The sequence below is a fragment of the Carcharodon carcharias genome, chromosome 12 (assembly GCF_017639515.1).
Source record: "Carcharodon carcharias isolate sCarCar2 chromosome 12, sCarCar2.pri, whole genome shotgun sequence".
In the NCBI taxonomy this organism is placed as follows: domain Eukaryota; kingdom Metazoa; phylum Chordata; class Chondrichthyes; order Lamniformes; family Lamnidae; genus Carcharodon; species Carcharodon carcharias.
The window spans coordinates 81623350-81646122 of NC_054478.1; the positions used below are offsets into that span (position 1 = coordinate 81623350).

A 22773-nucleotide genomic window follows, 5' to 3' on the forward strand; every position below is an offset into this window, starting at 1 on the left:
AAAGAAAGATCTATGGAGACTTGATGTAAAGGTGGGAATGGGAGACCACCTTCTGGCTATGATAAGGTAGGTAAGAATGGAATTAAGCAAGGGCACACCCACTAAACTGGGTGCTGAGGTGAATGGTGTGAGTGAACTCTCAAAGACAGCGTAGATTAGAAGCAACAATGCACCACAGTCAAAGAGTGCCATTTATTACTTTGGTTAGATATGTTTCATTGTTGGGGCAGGGATGGAAACCTGATTTTAAAGATTTAACAGTAACTGGCTAGATGGGCCTTTCTTAGTGGTCAATAGGTTCACAGAATCTGCAGACTAAAAGGAGTTTGGAAATGGGACAATAGTTTGGAGGAGAGTTGAAGAGTCAATTTTTTGTGGGCTTGGTGACAATGTTTTTAAAAGGTTAGTAACTGAGAATCCTTTACAATTTCAGCTAGCACAGGTGTCACGAAAGGAAGCTGAGTGATCAGTTTAGTAGGAATGAGGTTGAGGTTGCAGGAGCTGAATCTGGTGAGCAAGGAGAAGGCCTGAGGGGGTACCAAAGAGAAACTAGAACTCAAAGCCTAGGTGTCTGAAGACATAGCTGACAATGTCAGATGAAAGGAAGGCCTAGGCAGCAGTTGGCCAGGAGGAGCCCAGGGAACAATAGGGGATAGGCACTGAATTGATGGTTTGAATCCTTCCACTCGGAAGGTGAGAGTGGGGAGTTTTAAGGAGATGGTTAGTAGTGGAGAAGAAGCTAGTGTTTTTTTTCCCCGTTCTCCAGCATGATCCTGGAGCTGTGAGGAGATTTGACAGTACAGTGATGCCTGGTGGCATTTGACGTGATCCAGCTAGAACAAATGTTGGATGGCTAAATTAGTTGTGCACCCCTCAGAATTGAGAAAGGTGAGAGATTAAACCAAGAGGTAGCAGCAGGTTTAGAGAAAGCAAATGTTTTGCTGCAAAGACATCAGAAGTGGAGGTAAGGATGATGATTGTTAATATTCCAATTAACTTCTCTGCCACAGAAATTGAACAACTTAAACTATGGAGTCTCATTCCTTCCTGAGATAAATCATTCTTAGATTTTGAAAACGTTATTTTTTCCCTTACTCTTAATCCAATCTTCCTTTTCCTTTCTGAATCCAATTTGGCTCCAATACTGTCTCCAGTTGTCCCTCCATTCCTTTATCAATCTTTAATAGAATTACATTAATACAGCAGATAGCCCAACCAGTCCATGCCAATGTCTATGTTCCACTCAAGCCTCCCCCCATCCAACTATCAACATAGCCCTCTTTTCCCTTCTCCCTTATTGGCTTATCTAGCTTCTGCTTCAGTGCATCTACACCATTCTCCTCAACAGATGCTTATGGTAGTGAGCTCCACCCTCTGGGAGAAGTTTCTTCTGAATTCCCTGTTTGGTTTCATGATGCCCATCTTATATCGGTGACCCCTAGTTTTGCTCTTCCCACATGAGGAAGGCACCAAGTCTATTAAAATGTTTCATATTTTTAAAGTTCTCTGTCAGGTCACCCATTAACCTTCTCTTCAGCAAGAGATCCAGCTTGTTCATCTTCTGGATAGGTGTAACCATGTAATCCTGGTATCATACTTGTAAATCTTTTGCACATGCTCCAGTGCCTCCATACTATTTTTATAACACAATCAGAATAGTACATGGTATTCCAAACGTAGCCTAACCAAGGCAAGTTAAACATAAGTTCTTCATTCAGTACTATTTCTCTTGAAATAAACCCTAGTGCTTGGTTTGCTTTTATGGCCTTACTGACTTGTCACAACTTTAATGATTTGTGTATTTGTACTCTCAGATCCCTTTGTTCATTTACCCTATTTAATTGTTATTTTCTGAGTAATGCTACCTCCTTATTTTTCTTCACTTACCAATGTTGAAATTAATTTATGAAATTTCATTGGTTAAGAAAATACTATGGTTCCTTCATTCATTGAGGTCCCAGATGCCTTGCCACAACTGCTTCAAATATTTTTTTTATATAAACTGATATTACAGAAAGCTAAAACTTCTATTACCTGTAACTGGGTTTCATTGATGTGGTTTACTTGTTTTGCCCTCAGCATTCCTTGGTGTAAAACATGGTAGCATAAAAAGAGGAATCTAGTTTGAATCAGTTAAGTCTACTGAATGTAGTTTGACCTGGAAAATACTAGAAGTTCAGAGTAACTTCTAATATATTCCAAGTCAAACTAGATTCAGACTTAACTGATTCAAAAAATTATAGTCATGCCAATCATTTTAAAATGGTTTATATGCACACCCATTATTTCTATTATTTGTTCCCATTTTTGTTTTAATTTTCATTTGTTCATTCATCTGCTCTTTTGTTTTTACATCAATTAAGAATGTCATGGAGGACCAAAGATTGTATCAAAATCTTGCAACAGATATTGTACTAGTGACTTAGTTTCAGAAACATACATTAATAATGCATGCATCTCTTATGGCAAGATGACATTAAGAACCCAAGAACAAAGCTCTGTAGTTCCCTAAAACATACCATGACAGTACATAATAGTGTTCACCTGCTCAGCATACTGGATCACAAACTTGGACACGAAGTTTCACCAAAAATAAATTTTAAAAAAGGATCTGTGCTCAGGATGATGCAACAGGCAAGGAAAGTAAACTTAAAATGAAATGTCTAATTTTAGCCATTTGTAAGTTAGCTGTTGGAAATAGTTTTAAGGAGTTGGGTTTTTCCCCCTTAATTGAGTGTGACAAATGAGATAAACTGTTTTTTGCAGGAGTCACGTGTAAAAGTAAATAATACTTTGCAAATTATATAGAAAAATACTTAGCGTAGACTCCTGTTGATAACTTTTTAATACTGATGAAAATTTAAATAAGGTCAGCAATTTATTGATAGTATAATCTTACTTTATTAGCATTTTAATTTATATTTATACATTTTGAAGGAACATGTAAGACTAGACACAATTACCACATGGCAATGTATATATTTTTATTGAATTTTAAAATCAAGTTTCATCATTGTTTTAAAATACCACATTAACTGTTTTAGAAGGGGAGGGAAGAGGTAGGGAGAAGAGTATGATCTATATTAGCTCTAAAATGCAAAGAAAACTGCTCAAACAACCTATTTAAAACATTAACAAAAAGTAAAAAAAAAATGCAATAGGTCACTACAAAACGGTACTATCCATTATATATTTTCACATGTAACATACACTTTTTACCCCAACTGTTGGCACTTGCACATATAACACATCTTAGTTTGAGGCCCATTTTTCCAATGCAAGTTGACACACCCTATGTAAGGAAAAAAATTACTGCAATAAAGGAACTATACTTAAACTTCAAATATCACTGTGGGGAAACCTCAAAGGTCTTGAGTCCTATGTTGAAATACAATGTACAATGTATGCTTTTTGGAGAGTTCTAGATAATCAAATCACTTTTACTAAAGAGTAACTGGATTAAAAATAGAAACAATGATCAACTGAGTAATGATATAAACATTTTCTATATTTGTGTCTTTATGCACACAGTACTACGTTACCATAGGAATAATGCTACATCAAGTGACACCGAATCCTTCATAGTAGTGGTTCCTCAAAATTACTAGAACCAAAAAATTATTGAAACCACAATTCATTTCAGTTGGTTCATCAAAGCTGTTTTATACTGTAATCTGAATGTTTATTCTGCACATCTGATTTCATTACAAAAAGGACAAGACAGTTAGAAATAAATTTCAAAAGGGTGCAAACCACAATGTGATGCAGTACTTAAAAAAAACACACAACTGGCACAGGATATCTCTAGTAAATTCTGGAGAGAAGTGCAACTGAGTTATTTAATGGTACTGCACGTCTGGAGGCAAGAATGGTCACCCTAGGGTTTGGGAAGAAAAACAAAAGTCCAATGGTAGCATCTTTATCCCCACTTCTATGCTGCTGAAATGATGATAGAGATTAAATAGTTATGCATTACCTCTGTAGCCTTAACAAATACATAATAAAAATACAAACCGAATATATATATATATATATATATATATATATGCGCAACAAATAGTTAAGGTAAAAACTTGTATAGAAAATTACAAAGGGTAGATGAATTAGGATCTGCAACGTGTCAAAGAAGTTTTATGCAATAGTTAACTTTGAAACTTCAAGGTTAATTACAATCAACGCACTCAGTCATTTGGCAGATGACCCTTAACATTTAGCAAAAAAAAATGGCTTTTAATAAATTGAAAAAATAGATTAAGACTTCAGATCCCATTTTTACAATATTCCTCTTTTATAAAGAGCTTAATGATACACAGAAATGCATACTTTGACATTTAAATGGCAAACAGCTAGTTTACTAATCAGCTTATAGAATGCAGACCATAGTGACCCTTTTACGATTGAAATATGCTTACTTGTATCAGAAAATGCAATGCACTGAATTAGAAAATTGCTATGAAATTTAATAGAAAACAGATTTATCACAATAAATTGTGTTCAAGATGTACATACTTTCCCACTCTGAACTGGATCATCCCCAAATCTTTTAATTTCCAAGATTTTGCCATCAGTCTTGCATAGCTATTTCCCTGTGTTTATAATCTATCATGAGTGCTATTTTTGAAAAATTGCTACATGTGGTGAGTATCTGCAAAATGTACATGCAACATTGCCAGTGTTCAATAGATATATGAATACTGTATTACAAATACATAGAAAATAAGGCATTTTAGTGACATTTGTCACTTTTCCATAATACATGAATTTTTTTTAACCACACTGATAAAAAGACTGCAGAAAAAGCTCAAAATTTACTAGCCTTTTACTCCATTATAAAATCACTAACACATTGTTTTTTTCTATAAACTGCATTTTTCAGTCCAGACAGTCATCTCCACCAATAGTGACTAACTGTATATCAGTATTATGTAACATTTCTTCAGTATTTGCACCATCAGAATGGTCAGTTCCAATCGCTTCCATATGGCCCTGCTGAATGCTTGCTATTACAGGTGACATTATAGTTCCTCCTGAAGTAAGGATGCCAACATCAGAGGCAGATGTCACTTCCATTGATGATATAGCTGCACTGTTGTGGCTGGAAAGATTGGCCCTCTTGTTTTGATGTGTTTTGATGTGCTTTGAAAGGTGGTCACTTCTTATAAAGCGCTTGGAGCATTCTGGACAGACAAATTTCTTCTCACCTGCAGGGTGTAAATTCAGACTTTTATAAAACTCTCCAGAACAAATACTTGCATTTATGCAGCACCTTTTACAACCTCAAGACATCAAAAAGTTCTTTGCAAAAAATGGATTATTTGTAAGGTAAGAAAGTCAGCAACCAATTTGCGCAAGACCTAAAGATTATGCATGTACAAAGTATATGTAAGTTAGTGAAATCCTTTGAAGATTGGTTCCCTTCTCTATAACATGTTCAGAGAAACTAAATATTAATCTATACAAAAACATTACTTTAACATACTAAAAATCTTACATCTGTAGGTAGTTCCTGTCAACTTTTTCCAAAATAAATTTGATGCCTGCACGATACCTTTGATTCATGTGACATTGTCTTCCAGCTTCTCAATCTGTATTGTAGAGAAACTTACGTTCCAACTAATTCTTTTCCAAATTACTATGAATTTTGCTGTTTAGCTACAAATATTAAATTAAACTTAATAAGCACAGAAAGCATGACTTTAAAATGCAACTAAGATACACCTGTATGCTCTAGTCCAATTATTCACCAACCTTTAGCCCTGTTTCATCCAAAGATTACACTTGGTCTTGCCTCAGTGTGAAAAACAAAAATAGACCATTTACCATCTTTCCCGCTGCTGGCAAACTGGCATGGCGTCATAAAGACTAACCAATGTCTTCCCACGCCATTTTGCCAACCTTCCCACCCTCGAGCCCCAAAGGTCCTGTAAAATTCCAGCCAAGATCCAATTCTGAGCTGTGCAGATGAAACAATGGGACAAATGAAATAGGAAAATGACTTTTAATTAAAAACTAAGTTGCAAGAATGCCAGGTCATATGGGCTGCTCTAGAACAAATGCTTGTATTTCACTAATGTTCAAAATTGTCCTCAACTCATATTAAAATAAGCATGAAATGCAGAAATTGTAAGAAGATCTAAATCTTGTTGAACAGTTTGCATAAAACAGGATACCAGAGTATCTTAATTCAGTGATTTTCAAAGTTGTTAAGTGGGGACCCAGCAGATATTGATACTTCCTGGGCTTATTGTTCAAACTTCTCAAAAAGAGAGTGACAGATATTCTGAGGAAAACATTGTCATTATTGCAGAAAACATTTTTCTAAGTTCAGCATACAGCAACAGAAATAAAATGCCAGTTATATTGAAACTTGGACCATCCCAAATTCCCAGAAAGCCCTCCTCCTATCCTACATTATGAAGCCTTTGATCATTCAATAAACAACACAATCCTCCTCCAACACATCTCCACAATTCTCCAACTTGGTCAGACTGCCCTGACTTCTTTTCCCATTCCATGCTGTCAGCTTGGGAGTCTCCCAATGAGACCCTACTCCTCCACATTTACATGCTGCCTCTTGGTGACAACCCCTATGCACATGGGGTCAGCTTTTACAAATTACGCTAATGACACACAGCTCTGCCTTTCCACTGGAGAAGATGAGCACAGTTGACGTTGAATCCTCATGACCCTTCAACAGACCGAAGTAAAAATAGGAAAAGGGTGAAATAAAGTTGTCTCAATTTCTCTGCTCCTCTCACCCATTCTAACCTGTCTCTCTCTGAACTTACTGCACTCCGTTCTCTCAGGTCCAACCCTAACATTGTCATCAAACCCGTTGACAAGGGTGGTGCTGTTGTCTGGCGCACTGACCTCTACCTCGCAGAGGCTGAGCATCAACTCCCAGACACTTCCTCCTACATCTCCCTGGACCATAACCCCACCACTGAACATCAAGCCATTGTTTCCAGGACTGTCACTGACCTCATCTCCTCTGGAGATCTTCCTTCCACAGCTTTCAACCCGACAGTCGCCCAACCTCGGACGGTCCGCTTCTACCTCCTACCCAAAATCCACATACAGGACTGTCCCGGCAGACCAATCGTTTCAGCCTGTTCCTGCACCACAGAACTCATTTCTTGTTATCTTGACTCCCTTCTCTCTACCCTTGTCCAGTCCCTTCCCACCTACATCTGTGATTCCTCTAACACCTTACGTCACATCAACAATTTCCAGTTCTCTGGCCTCCTCTTCACCATGGACGTCCAATCCCTCCACACCTCCATCCCCCACCAGGATGGCTTGAGGGCTCTCCGCTTCTTCCTCGAACAGAGACCCGAACAATTCTCATACACCACTACTCTCCTCCGTCTGGTTGACCTTGTTCTCACACTGAACAGTTTCTCCTTTAACTCCTCTCACTTCCTCCAAATAAAAGGTGTGGCTATGGGTACTCGCATGGGCCCCAGCTATGCCTATCTCTTTATGGGGTATGTGGAAAATTCCTTGTTCCAGTCCTACTCCGGTCCCCTCCCACAACTCTTTCTCTGGTACACTGATGATTACTGCGGTGCTGCTTCATGCTCTCGTCGGGACCTGGAAAAATTTATTAATATTGTTTCCAATTTCCACCCCTCCATCATTTTCACATGGTCCATCTCTGACACTTCCCTTCCCTTCCTTGACCTGTCTCAATTTCTGGTGATAGACTATCCACCAATATCCATTACAAGCCTACCGACTCCCACAGCTACTTTGACTACAGCTTCTCACACCCCGCTTCCTGTAAGGACTCCATCCCATTCTCTCAGTTCCTTCACCTCCGTTGCATCTGTTCTGATGATGCCACTTTCAAAAACAGTTCCTCTGACATGTCCTCCTCCTTCCTTAACCGAGGTTTTCCACCACGGTAGTTGACAGGGCCCTCAACCGTGTCCAGCCTATCTCCCAAGCATCTGCCCTCATGCCTTCTCCTCCCTCCCAGAAACATGAGAGGGTCCCCCTTGTCCTCACTTATCACCTCACCAGCCTCCGCATTCAAAGGATCATCCTCCGCCAACTCTAGCATGATGCCACCACCAAATACATCTTCCCTTCACCCCCCCCCCCGGCAGCATTCCGTAGGGATTGTTCCCTTCGTGACAACCTGGTCCTACTCCTCAACCCCCTCCCACGGCACCTTCCCATGCCAACGCAGAAGATGGAACACCTGCCCCTTCCCTTCCTCTTTCCTCACCGGCCAAGGACCAAAACACTCCTTTCAAGTGAAGCAGCATTTCACTTGCATTTCCCCCAACTTAGTCTACTGCATTCGTTGCTCCCAATGTGGTTTCCTGTACATTAGAGACACCAAACGCAGACTGGGTGACCGCTTTGCAGAACACCTTCCGTCTGTCCGCAAGCATTACCCAGACCTCCCTGTCGCTTGCTATTTCAACACTCCACCCTGCTCTCATGCCCACATGTCCATCCTTGGCTTGCTGCATTGATCCAGTGAAGCTCAACGCAAACTGGAGGAACATCACTTCATCTTCCGACTAGGCACTTTACAGCCTTCTGGACTGAATATTGAGTTCAACAATTTTAGATCTTGAATTCTCTCCTCCATCCCTGCCCCCATTCCGTTTCTTCCCCCTCCTTTTCATTTTTTCCAATAATTTATAAAGAATTTTCTTTTCCCACTATTTTTAAATGTATTTCCATCCATTGTTTATCTCTACCTTTTATGCCCTTTTATATTATTTCACCCCACCCCCACTAGAGCTATCTGTACCTTGTCTGTCCTGCTCTCTACTCTTAATTAGCACATTCCTTTAAATAATATCACCACCTTCAATACCTCTTTGCCCTTTTGTCTGTGACATCTTTTGGTTGTCTCCACCAATAATGGCTGCTTGTCCCGTCACCACCCTCCCCCCACCCCCCCAAAACAGCTTATATTTCACCCCTTTCCTATTTTTACTTAGTTCTGTCGAAGGGTCATGAGGACTCGAAACGTCAACTGTGCTGTTCTCCACCGATGCTGCCAGACCTGCTGAGTTTTTCCCAGGTATTTCTGTTTCTGTTTTTGTTCTGGATTTCCAGCATCTGCAGTTTTTTGCTTTTATCTCTGCCTCTCCATTACCTCCCCACTGCATGGGAAGTCTGCTTGTTTGTCATTGGCCCATAACTTCTGAGCTCCAGAGCAGCATATCTGGGGATCTGGAGGATACCCCAAAGGTGCACTGGGGAACAGCGCCCCCACCCCCTCCATCCCAGATGTTGCTAGGGAAGGACTACATGGCAAGTGCCTGGGGAGTTCAAACTTCCAATGGGCAATTGCCCTGCTCTGGGAACCAACTGAAAATACGATTTAAATTGCAAACTTCGGATGGTTCCGACTATCTTACAGAAATAGTTAACCAGAAAAAGTTAGGAGAATTAAAACCACTTCTGGGTAACTATTGTACTGACCTCCCACAGGACCTCCCTGCTTTCGGCAGTTCAGCCCTTGACTGAAGGCCTCAGGAGTGCGTGCCCTACATAAAACTGCCAAGTTGGAAGGTCGAACGAGAAAGGGTCGTCTGGATTTCAAGGTAGGAAAGTAGGAGCAGTGTGGCAATCTGACTTTGATTGCCACTCCATGGAAATTCAGACCCATTAAGTCATAATGAGTCACAATTTTCTCCACCTGAACACTGGCAGCACCTCAGACATCATCTTAATCTTAAGGTCCTGTCAGAATCCCTGTACCGTTCCCAGAAACAGGCTCGGCTAAACCTGACTTTAAGCAAACTCTCTTCAAAATGACCCGAAGCTGCTCTTCGGACTCCACATCCTCTTCATTACTTCTATTTTTGTTCTATCTTAGCCCATTGTTGCTGAAACCTTCATCTATACCTTTCAGCTCCAGACTCAACTATCCTTGTTGGCCTCTAAGTTTTAGCTCATCCAAAACTCTACTGCCCATTTCCTATCCTCTCACCTATCAGCCCTGTTCTCCTTGGTCTATGTTGGCTCCTGATGTCCCCACTACCTCAAATTTAACTTTATCTTTTGTGTTCAGATCCCTCCAAGGATTCACCCCCATTGTTGTAACCATCTCCAGTGCTGCAACAAGCAACTACCAAACAAACCTTTCCTGGCTCCAGTCTCTTGCACATTCCCCCTTTGTTTGCAACCAGGAGTGGCATCCATCCCATCAGTTACCTGGCCCCAACCTCTGGAATCTCCTACCCCGCCCCATTTCAGCTCTCCTTCTCCTTTAATATCCTCCTTGTGACACAGTTTTTGGTCACTCCAACTAGTATTTCCTACTTTGGCTCAAAGTTTAGTTATTTTCCCCCTTATACCCCTGAACACATTTGGTCCATTTTCTAGGTTAAAGATGCCACCTAAATGCAAACTGCCAAAATAGCCAAAAGAAACAAAATAGAATTACATAGCACCTATGGCACAGAAATAAATAAATTGTTCAGTCCAACTGCACTATGCTGACTTTTGAGCCTCCTCTCGTCCCTCATTATTTAACACCATCATATCCTTTCATTCTCTTCACCCACGTGTTAATCCAGCTGCCCCTTACATGTATCTATTGTTCACCTTAATTACTCCCTTTAGCAGTGTCATGAAGAGACATTAATGTCTATAATGTTATTGGAAATTATTTTTAAATTGGAATTGTAGTAGGGTCTGTGTCTATGTGTGTGTCTTAATTGGGATTAAAGCCAGCTAGTCTGGGTGCTTTGATGTATAAAAGCAAAAAACTGCAGATGCTGGAAATCCAAAACAAAAATAAAAATAAAACTACCTGGAAAATACCTGCTTTGATGTATAGTGGTTTCAGATGTTAATTAGATAAACGTAAAGAGGAGAAGGTAAAGTGTAAATTTGCATTGTTGAGTAAACCACTCAAAAGAATGGGTAAAAACTTGCACCTAGCTGGGAGACACTATGCAATGTATTTTATATTACTAATTACATTGGTGGAATGAAAGCATTATTGTTAGGGGAGGTAAAATGAAAAAAACCTAGTAATACAATGGAAAATTTACATTCAAAGGAAAAGCTAGATATAAACAGAAAGGAGTTTGTGTGTGTAAGCCAGTGGAATTTAAGATCTAACCAGCCTGTAAGCCCACAACTGTGTCTGCAAAGGAACCAAATTGAAAGGAACCTCATTTTGAATTTGTAAGATCAAATGTGCTTTGCCCGGTGTCTGTTTAAAGTATATGGGTTACTATTGCCTTGGTGAAGATTTACCTTGGAGTGATTAATTTGGGGATCTTTTAAAGGTTATTATGGTAGTAATTTGTAGACATGTGTATGTGTTTAATTTGTTGTTAAATTAATAAATGTTTAATTTACTTTTATATAAAAAAACCTTGAGGCTTGGTGGGGAGGCGGTGGTGTAGTGGTATTGTCACTGGACTGGTAATCCAGAGACCCAGGATAATGCTCTGGGGACCGGGGTTCAAACCCCACCATAGCAGATGGTGGAATTTAAATTCAATAAATATCCGGAATTAAAAGTCTAATGATGACCATGAAGCTATTGTCGATTGTCATAAAAACCCATCTGGTTCACTAATGTCCTTTAGGGGAGGAAATCTGCTGTCTTCACCTGGTTTGGCCTACATGTGACTCCAGACCCACAGCAATGTGGTTGACTCTTAAATGCTCCCTCATCAAGAACAATTATGGATGGGCAATAAATGCCAGCAACACCCAAATCCCAAGAATGAATAAAAAAATTCAGAGCTACATCTCAAAACATGCCAATTGAAAATATAGGTTATGACAGTTGTTCAAGTCCCCCGCTGGGATTTAAACAACTCAGCCTTTACCAACTGCTTTGTCATAACAATCAGGGAGTTCCATTTTCTTCTGGCTCTTTGGCTAAAAATTTTCCAGTTGATTTTAGTTACATCACAAATGGAAACACCATCTATGTGTCCACCTTATCAACTCCTTCATAATTTTTAAGACCTCTGTTAGGTCATCCTTCAATCTCGTCTTTCCAGAGGAAAAGAGCCCAGCCGTTCCTTAAGTATATTTTCAGTGCTGGTTTCATCTTTTTTTGCACCTTCTCCTTGCTTCTATATATCCTTTTAATAATATGGAGGTCAGAACTTTATACGGTATTCAAGTGTGAAAAGATATAGATTTTAAATTATCAAATGAAAAACTCCAAAATGTAAAGAAAATCATAAGGCAGGGCAAACCAAATTAAAAGATCATTGCAGAAAGTTACTCTTTTATATGTTATAATCTCTAATAGTGAAAGCCCAGAGGTTTCAATTAAGATATCCAGGATAGAAAAAGGAAAATCCTTGAACTGACCAACATTTTCTTTCAATAACAAGGGTGTCAACTGGAACTTTCCTGGGTTCAGGTTTAGTATTTGACCCAAATTTAGAGATGAGATCTTTTAATTACACCTGCTCATTATCAGGGTATCCAAGAACCAGTTTTCATGGTTAGTAAGGAGTCACCAGCATATTTTGCCTTCTGAATTACACAAGGTATGATGAGAGAGAGAAAATATATCTGAACATTTATTCTGCAGAAGAGGATTCTGCTCAGTGTCTGATAATAAAGCACAGTGGACTATTTTGCCATCCAGGGTAGCAAGTTGGTCTATCCCTGAGAGCCAGTGCTAAAAATTCTTGACAACCCACAGGTGCATTTCCCAGTGAGTAAATCATGCGACAGCCATATTGGTAATTACATTGTCTATTCTAGCTTAACACTGCAGCAGTGTGCCAGTAGAATCATGCCCTGACAAGCTCACAGATCAATCCTGTAACAGGTGGTGGAAATGCTCCACAGCTAATCTCACTACCCATATTTCTAGATAATTGATTGCTTTATTGACCATCAGTTCTAATCCCATTGCAATTGGTGCTTCGCCTCGTCGGGCTGGGAGAGAGCTCTGCAATGTACATAGCTGAGCAATCTCAGTTGCAATGATTTCAAACACAAGCACAAATATTGTTGCTGCCATGAAACCTGCTATTCTTAAATATCCTTTCACTGGGACACATGACCCTTCTTGTGAGTAGCATTTCAATCCAAGTTACTATAAACTGACCTAAAGTCAGAAAACCTTCTACTACGCATTCAAAATAATATTAATAAGGAAATAATTTCTTGTAAAAGTTGTATCTGCTTCTTGTAACTGATTGCCAAGTCTAGCTATTGGACTATATTTAGCTCAATAGCTCAGGACGTTAGGAAGAGTGTTCTGCTGGAGGATAATTGGGAATTGATGAAGTAGCAACTAACATTAAGACAGAGTGAAATCCACTATATTATGTTTTAAAAAGGTGAATATGAAATTAACCTGTATGTGTTTTTCTGTGTCGCTGCAGTTCATCGCTGCGAGTGAACCGTTTTCCACAGAAAACCCAGTTACAGACAAAAGGTCGTTCTCCTGTGTGCCAGCGAAGATGAGCTCGAAGATGGGATGTTTTTCCATATGTCTTTCCACAGCCTGGAAAGTGGCAAATATGCTGTTTTTTCTTGCCTAAATTACTGGAGGATCTGAGGAAAAATATAAATTCAAATATCGTAAGCACTTTCAGTTTTATCCTCTGAATTCTGCAAACATTTAATACAGTTTCAAAATTTTCTATAGAATTAACTGCACCAACTGAAAACATTAACTTAGTAATTACTTCTGAATAACTATTTTACGCACTATTGTATATAAGACTATTCTGAGGAATGGCAAAATTATACTTAGCAATTATCTTCCTTTTTTTTTTACATAAATAGAACCTAAAAATAATGAGGATTTTCTGTCTATATCTTTAACAAATTTACTTAATTGATAAATAAAATGCAGGCTTTCATGGCTGCAATGGTGCAGTTTATAATAATTTGAATTTACATAGCCCCAGCCCTTAATGTCCTAAGAGGGCTGCTGAGCCAAAAGAATAGAAGATGCTGAGCTAAGGAGAGGTTAAGAGATTGGCTAAACAGAGGTATTTTAAGGCAAATTTTAATGTGAGAGAGCTAGAAAATAGAATGGGGCCTAGACAGGCAAAGGCGTAAATGCCACAGTCAGAACTAAGAAGAGTCTAGGAGGGTGTGTGTCGATAGAAAAGTCAGAAATACAGCAACAAAGCCTTGGAAGAATTTAATCACAAAAATGTGAAATTTTAATCTGATGTCTTGAAGGACTGAGAACATGCACATGTCAGTAAGAATGGAAGGGGGGCAGGAATAGAAAAAATAGGAAAGTAGAGCATTAAGGAACAGGAAATGGATGAGCTAAATAGTGAAAGCCAGGCAAGCACTGGAGTTAAGTATATAACAATGTCACAGAGGTGGAAGTAGATAGTCATAGCTATAAAGGGGATATGGGGTTGAAAACTCAACTTGAGGTTGGATAGATTTTTATTCTTTCATGGGATAGCATGTATTGTCCATCCCGAATTGCCCTTGAGAAGGTGATCATGAGCTACCTTCTTAAACCACTGCAGTCCATGTGGCGTAGGTACACCCAGTGCTACTAGGGAGGGAGTTCCAGGATTTTCATCCAGCGACAGTGAAGTGAGTAGTCTGGTTCAGCCCAAAATAGTGGATAAAGTTTGTTGTGGCTCAAAATATTGGAAAGAGTTTGTGGTAGGGTTCAAAGACAATTGATATATTCTCAATATTTAGCTGCAGGAAGTTACAACTAATCAAGAACTCAAACGTTGAGCAGTCAGACTGACAGCCAGGAGAAGGTGGAGAGAAAAGTGGGACAGAGCTGGGTTTTACTAGCATATATGTGGAAACTGATCCTATGTCAACAAATGACTCCAGCATGGAGGAGAAACAGCAAAGGCAAGGATACACTCTTGGTGGGTGCTGATGTGACAGTACAAGTAGAAGATAAGCCCTCAACTTTCAACAGGATTGTGTAAATAAGCTCTTATAAACTGGAGATCAATGATCAAAGAAACGGAAAATTTTATGAACCACTGAAACCCCCGTTTACATTTCAATTTAGATGCAAAATGGTCTTAAAGAGATCAACTGAATTCAACTAATTTATTTACGTATATGAATTACAGTAGTCTTACCTGAAAATTCAACAGTCTATATTTCTAATCTTTATAACTGTAATTTTAATAAGGCTTAGAAGGCAAAGTTGAATTTTAAATTACAATGATCTGAACTATCAATTCAATTTCACCATTTCTAAACTTCTCCTTAGCCCATAACTCCTGATGAAACCAGATAAGGATTTTCCTCCCCCTCCTTCTAGCAGGGGTCACTGGATAGTGACCAGAACCAAGACCCTATCTCCACAAGTCCTGAAACAGAAGCCAAATGTAATATGCCCACTAAATTACTTGGTTCAGCACAGAGTCTACAGAAGATGTTGACCAATCATAAGTAAAATCCTATTACATGACAGATTTTAAAGTTTAATAATGTTTAATATAGAATTAGGATGTTAAAAACAAAATTACTCAAAATTCTCAGACAAAAAACTAATGCTGTTTTATCTCTGAAGATTTGATTGACATGAACTCAGTGCATTGTTTATTCATATCACTCGCATACAACCTTGCGGAATGGAAGTTTGATGCATATTAGTATTCAAGAGTTCTAACATTTATCATCAAGCTAAGGAAAAATGTTCTTAATGATCTTTTGGGGATGTACTGTTTTAATTATCATAGTTTAAGTAACTTGCTATGTCTTTATTGCTTCTATTACGTACAAGCTAGAAGCAGGCCATTCAGTCCCTCGAGACTGCTCTGCCATTTGATAAGATCATGGCTCATCTGATTGTGGCCTTAACTCTACTTTCCTGTCTATCCCCTATAACATTTGACTGCCTTGTCAATCAAGGATCTAACTCAGCCTTAAAAATATTTTTATGACAGTCTCCACTACTCTGAGGGAGAATTCTGCAGACTAACGAAAGAGAAACAAAATCCCTCATCTCCATCTTGAATATTTGTAAATACATCCGACAGTTTTGCCTGAACATCACAGTACAACTGATATTTTCATCTGTCAAAAAAAAGGAAAATGGGAAGGTTCTCTCATGTGATGAGTGGCAGGTCAGATGATTGGACAGAATATAAAGAACGGCAGAGAATGACTAAAAGGTTAATCAGGAGAAAGAAATTAGAGTACGAAAGGAAGCTAGCTAGAAATGTAAAAACAGATAGCAAGAGTTTCTACAGGTATTCAAACAGGAAAAGAGTAAAGTGAGAGTTTGTCCTCTAGAGAGTGAGAATGCAAAGTTAATAATAGATAAGGAGGAAATGGCGGATGAAATGAACAAATATTTTGCTTCAGTCTTCACTAGAGGGTACAAAAAAAACTGTAAATCGGGAGGTCAAAGGGAGAGCGGAACTTGGTGCAATTACAATCACTAGGGAAGCAGTACTAAGCAAACTGATGGTGCTGCGGGCTGACAAGTCTCCAGGTCGAGATAGACTTTTTATTAGAGTTCTTTGAAGGAGTAACATGTGCGGTGAAGAGGGGTGCCTGTAGACATACTGTACTTGGATTTCCAGAAGGCATTTGATAAGGTGCCAAATCAAAGGTTATTGCGGAAAATAAAAGCTCATGGTGTAGGGAGTAATGTATTAGCCTGGATAGAAGATTGGGCAGCTGGCAGAAAACAGAGAGCATGCATATATGGGTCTTTTTCTGATTGACTGGATGTGATAAGTGGAGTCCCGCAGGGGTTTGTGGTGGGGCCTCAACTTTTTACAATTTATATCAATGACTTGGATGAGGGGAGCGAAGACATGGTAGCTAAATTTCCAGATTACACAAAGATAGGTAGGAAAGTATATTGTGAAGATGACACAATGAGTTTGCAGATGGATATAGAGACAGTTGAATGAGTGGGCAAAAATCTGGCAGATGGAATATAATGTGGGAAAGTGTGAAGTTGTTCACTTTGGCAGGAGTATTTCTTAAAGAATGGATGCAGAATTCCGAGGTGCAGAGGGATCTAGCTGCTCTTGTGCATGAGTCACAAAAAGCTAGTATACAGGTACAGCAAGCAATTAAGACGGCAAATGGAATGCTATCCTTTATTTCAAGAGGAATTGAACATCAAAGTAAAGATGTTATGCTTCAGTTATACAGGGCCATTAGTGAGACCGCATCTTTAATGAAGTGTACAGTTTTGGTCTCCTTACTTAAGAAAGGATGTAAATGCATTGGAGGCGGTTCAGAGGAGGTTTTCTAGATTGATGCTTGGATTGAGCAGGTTGTCTTGAGGAAAGGTTGGACAGGCTGGGCTTGTTTCCACTGGAGTTTAGAAGAGTGAAGGGTGACTTGATTGAAGTATATAAGATCCTGGACAGTATTAAAAAATTGAATATGGACAGGATGTTTTCGCTTATGGGTTAGTCCAGAACTAGGGGGCACTGTTTTAAAATTAGGGATCACCCTTTTAGGACTGAGATGAGAACATCTTTCTGAGGGTTGTGCGACTTTGGAACTCTGTGCATCAGAAGGTCGTGGAAGCGGGGTCACTGAATATTTTTAGGGCAGAGATCCAATTTGCATGCATTTGCATCTTATGCAAACTCATTAAAAGGCCACCTCGCCAGAATCAAGTACGCCCTCCAAATTAAGTACCCTGCCAGCGAGAATTTAGAACGTTAAGTTTTACGAATCAGCTTCACCTCTTCCACCACTTTTGAAGTCAGCAGATGCTACTTTCACCTTCTTGGGGACCTTACATAAACTTCACTCGTATCAAGTGCCGCCAGCAGCAGAAGCTGCACCAAGGCTGGACATGGGAGGCATGCTGATCGGGGAAGAGGGTGGGGGAAAGAGAGTGTGTCTTAGAGGGTGGTGGTGTTGTAGGGCCCTGGGGGGTAAATTTAGGCTACCGGTGAGAGGACGGAACAGTCACAGTCAGAGGGGAGAGTGGGATGAGGTAAGGTGGCAGGTACAGGGTGAGAGTTTGGTAGGAGAAGCTCTCATGAGGGGGTCTGTCACAGAGTGGGACTAGACAGCTGGCTCAAATAACAAAAAGGAGTAGGGTCAGGGTGGGCATGGGGATGTTTATTCTAAAGGGGAGGGAAGGCATGTAAAGGTGGGTGGTAATAGGGGGAGTCTGGAAGATGGCACACACAAATTTTCAAATCTGACCTTGACCACAGTTAGCCAATAAGCAAGATCCCTGTGGTGGGAGGAGGGTCTTTTTGGGTGGGTGGAGTCCAAGGTCAACACAATTGGCTGACTAAAGGGACATCCTAATAATTATGAGGCATCTGGATATTATCCAGGCTCAGTTGTATTCTCTTCTAAATGGTGAAGCCCACATTGTTGCAGGTTTGTTCCCGACTCATAGGGCTCATAACATTGAGATCCCAGCAAGTTGTGCAGCTGCTGTTCATTCTATAGTATCTCCGCTTAAATAATATTCTACTTTTCTATTCTTTTCAAAGTGGATAACCTCACATTTTCACAAATAACAGTCCATTTGTCAAACTTCTGCCCGCTCACTTAACCTATCTATATCCTTTGCACATTCTGTATCCTTTCCATAACTGGCTTTTCAAACCATTTTTTGTATTGTCAGCAGCTTTGGCTACCCTATACTCCGTCTCTGCAAGTCATTAATATAGATTGTAAAATAGTTGAGAGATCAGCACTGATCCTAGTGGTACCAATTAGTTAGCTTACCAATTGAAAATGACACATTTATCCAGACTCTGTTTCCTGTTAGTCAGTCCTCTAACCTTGCAAATATATTATACCCAACACCATGAGCTCTTGTGTAAAGACCTTTTATGTGGCACCTAACTGAATGCCTTTTGGAAATTCAAATACACCATGTCTACTGGTTGGTTTCCCTTTATCCACCCTGCTCGTTACATCCTCAAAAGAACTTAATAACGTGGTCACTGTTTCCACTTCATAAAACTACATTTTACTCTGCTTGAGCGTATTATTATTTCCAAGTAAATTGTTACTACTTCCTTAATAATGGCTTCCAGTATTTTTCAAATAATAGATGTTAGGTTAACTAGCCGAGAGTTTCCTGCTTTCTGTCTTCCTACTTTCTTGTATAGCATTGTTACAATTGCAGTTTTCCAATCTGCTGGAACCTTTCCAGCATCTAGAGAATTTTGGAAGATTACAATCTACGCATCCACCATCATTCCAACCACTTCTTTTAAGACCCTAGAGTGCAGTCCAACAAGTCCAAAGCACGTATCAGCCTTTAGTCCCACTAGTTTGCCTTATATTTTTTTCTCTAGTGATAGTAATCGTTTTAAGTTCCTCCATTACTTTTGTCCCTTTATGTTCTACTATTCTTGGGATACTTTTAGTTTCTTCTACCGTGAAAAAAAGAGATTGACAAGGGGGTAGACATGAACAGGAAAGTAGTTAAGGCCACAATCAGATTAGTCATAACATTTTCAAATGGCAGATCATGCTTGAGAGGCTGAATCGCCTACTCCTAATTCATATGTACGTCTGTAAAACACTTTGGTCTCAGCCTCTAAGCCACCAATGTTTACTTTAACTAATCTTTTCTATTTTATATATCTCTGCTCTTACTCTTGCTGTCTACCCATATATTCTAATTTCTCCCCTTTCTATTTTTTGTCTCTAACTTTCTAATCTCTATCATGCAAGTTTTTTTCAAGGAAGTCGTTGCTAACTGAGATTTTTAAAACTGCTCACTGTAGTTTGTGGAAACTTGCTTTGCACAAAACAGTAACCACCTTATCTTAAAGAACTGTCCTAGATAATTAATACTATGTAAGGTGCTTTGGAAGAATTAATAGACGCAAGGGTGAACAGATGCAAATCTTCTTTGCTTTGAAGGGAGAGTCAGCAATAGTGTAAATGTTGTAAGTTTCTCGTTTACTAAACTAACTAAAACAACTGCTTCATGATTCAATAAAACATATACTTGGGAAGCCAAGTGCATTTTGTATGTAGTTGAACTTCAAAATGGAGGACACCCACATGCACATTTGCTTATAAACTGAATAAAAGACAACCAAATACATAATATATATGACTAGACAAGATTATTACAGCAAAATTCCCCGAGCAATAAAGAAGGCTCTCTCAGATCGTTAAAAAGTGAACATGGTACATGGTCCTAGCAGCATACTCAATCTTAATTTTCTGTGTACATGGGATGATTACGTATCATTGGGAAAAGGCATTTTGTTGAAGCTTTTCGTCTTGCACTCATCAGGATGATCACAAGAATACCAATATCAGGGGAAGCAACAGCTCTCTTCTCATACAGTATAGAATGCTGATTGGTTGGTTAAACTGTCAGTCACCATTAACTAGTGCATTCTCCATGGCCTCTACCAAAGTCCATTTGCCAACAATTAGCGCACTCTTCTCATACAGTATAAAGTTACTGCTTCCCCTAACATAGATATTCTTGTGATTGTATCAGAGTGCAAGACAAAAAGCTCTGGCAAAATGTCTTTTTTCAGCAATACTCAAATTCTGTACTACCAAACAATGATTAATGTAGTGAAAAAATTGCAAAAGAATTTATAAAGAAGAGAACACCAATGGTTATTCCTAATATGGGAGAAGCAATATACATGGCAGTTAAAGTTGGAAAATATGGACATAATAATCCTAAGGTAGCACCTTACAACCTGTATTTAATTTTTAAATATAGTGTTCATGTTAATGTTGACGTTTGTTCATCTCTTAAAAAGTGAGAAATACCTATACAAGTACGTTTATAGGGGACATGACTGTACAAGCATAGAAATGAGATCGCAGACTGAAGGAAACAGCAAACTAGTATGAAATGCAACATATTTGGATACTGCCCCCAAAACAAAGAGGGGACTGATAGAAAACAAGATGCATGATCAATCTCATACAACAGAATGTCTGTACATTTGCCTGATGTGCAAGTGGTTTACTTTCAAGAAACTAAAGAAAAATAAGCGATTGTACAAGCAGCAAACAAGAATACAATCCTGGCAGCTCATTTCAAGTTGAACAATGACAGTATATCCACATAAGAGGTTGTAATTATTAGGGTAGATAAAGGGGAACCAATAGATGTACCATACTTGGATTTTCAAAAGGCAATTGATAAAATGTCACATAAAGGTTAATACACAAGATTAGGGCTCATGGATTTGAGGGTGATAACTGTCACTTTAAGATCAGTTCAACTGAGTAGGAGTCACATAATTTGTTCAACAAATGTCTGGCTAGTGGGTGGTAATAGACTCTAGGGAGGGGTTTCCTAGAGAAAAGATGGCTGTATGAGGGACTGGCTGTATACAAGCAGCCATGGAACCCTTGTGTAAATAGTTTGTTTTGTTTGACTAAGAAACCTCCCAGAGCGTGTTTCTACAGATTGGTTAATAGACAGGGAGCTGAGAGTAGGGATAAATGAGGCATTTTAAAGTTGGCAGGTTGTGACTAGTGCAGTGCAGCAAGGATCAGTGCCGGGGCCTCAGCTATTTACTATCTATATTAATCATTTAGACGAAGAGACAGAGAATAATGTATCTAAGTTTGCTGATGATACAAAACTAGGTGGGAATGCAAGTGGTGAAGAAGGTAAAAATAGGCTACAAAGAGATATAGACAGATTAAGTGAGCAAGCAACAAGGTGGCACAGAGAGCATAATGTGGGCAAACAGAACTGGTCATAAGAATAGAAAAGCAGAATATTTTTCAAAAGATGCGAAACTTTTAAATGTTGATGTTCAGAGAGTCTTGGGTGTTCTCATTCAAGGAACATAATGTTAGCATGCAGGTACAAGCAAGCAATTAGGAAAGCAATTGGCATGTTGATCTTTATTGCAAAGGGATTGCAGTGCAAAAATAAAGTCTTGCTACAATTGTACAGGGCTTTTTAACAGCACACCTGGAATAGTGTGCAATTTTGCTCTCCATATTTGGGGATATATTTGCATTGGAGGCAGTACAGCTAGGGTTCAATAGATTGATCCCCGGGATGAGAGGGTTGTCCTATGATGAGAGGCTGAGTAAATTGGGTCTCTCTTCTCTGCAGTTTGTCATTGAAATATTCAAAATTATTAAGGGAATTGACAGGGTAGATACAGAGAGGTGGTTTTCCCTGCGTGGGGAATGTAGAACAAGAGGGCATAGTTTCAGGGCAGGGGCCAATCATTTATACAAAGGAGATGAGGAGAAATCTCTTCTAACCAATGGTAAACAGGATGTATGTTCTACGTAAATGTATACAGCAACTGAATTAGGTGTTTTGGATGATAATTTTGTATGTGAAAATACTTTAATAGGTACAACTCTGCATTCAATGCCCTTTCAGCTTAGAACACTTTTTTTTGCTACATTTGCATTTTTCTAATTCTAAAGGTCCTCTAACATCATAGAATAAATTTAAACAGATAGTGGGTGAAGACTTTAAACATAATATACTTAGAAGAAACTGCTTATTCTCAATTTATTGCATTCAGGAATTTTAAAACTACAGCAATACGAGTTTACAAAACTTCAGCCTGCCAGCGTACACTTTGACTAAGGTTACTTCAACATTTGCGAAGAGGAGAGCAAAGGCAATGTTCATAAAGAAAAACTTAACCATGATCAAAAGGTAAATGTTGCATGCTGTCTATAAAAGAAAAAAATCAATGCACTCTTCTTGGATGGTTCCACAGGGACAGAGAAAATTTTTGTTTATGACACTTGTATATATGAGGCAAATGAGGCGTAATTTTACTGTGTGCTTCAACTGGCATTGCTTCTACTTTTTGCATTGGAGGGTAAACAGCATATTCGCTTTTTAAATTAGAATACCAATCCATAAGTGTTCAACAT

General features: G+C 39.1%; 1 protein-coding gene across 4 annotated transcripts in view; it reads right to left on the reverse strand.

The window, feature by feature from the left end:
- Nucleotides 1-2885: 2885 nt before the first annotated feature.
- Nucleotides 2886-22773, reverse strand: part of LOC121284868 (transcription factor Sp3-like) — a 56556-nt gene continuing 36668 nt past the window's right edge. For all 4 annotated transcript variants that reach the window (XM_041200711.1, XM_041200708.1, XM_041200709.1 and 1 more), the window contains 2 exons: nt 13322-13521; nt 2886-5201 (listed from right to left, as the gene is read on the reverse strand). In XM_041200711.1, the coding sequence (XP_041056645.1) occupies nt 4873-5201; nt 13322-13521 (529 nt within the window). In that variant the 3' untranslated portion in view covers nt 2886-4872. The remainder of the gene's footprint in view (nt 5202-13321; nt 13522-22773) is intronic.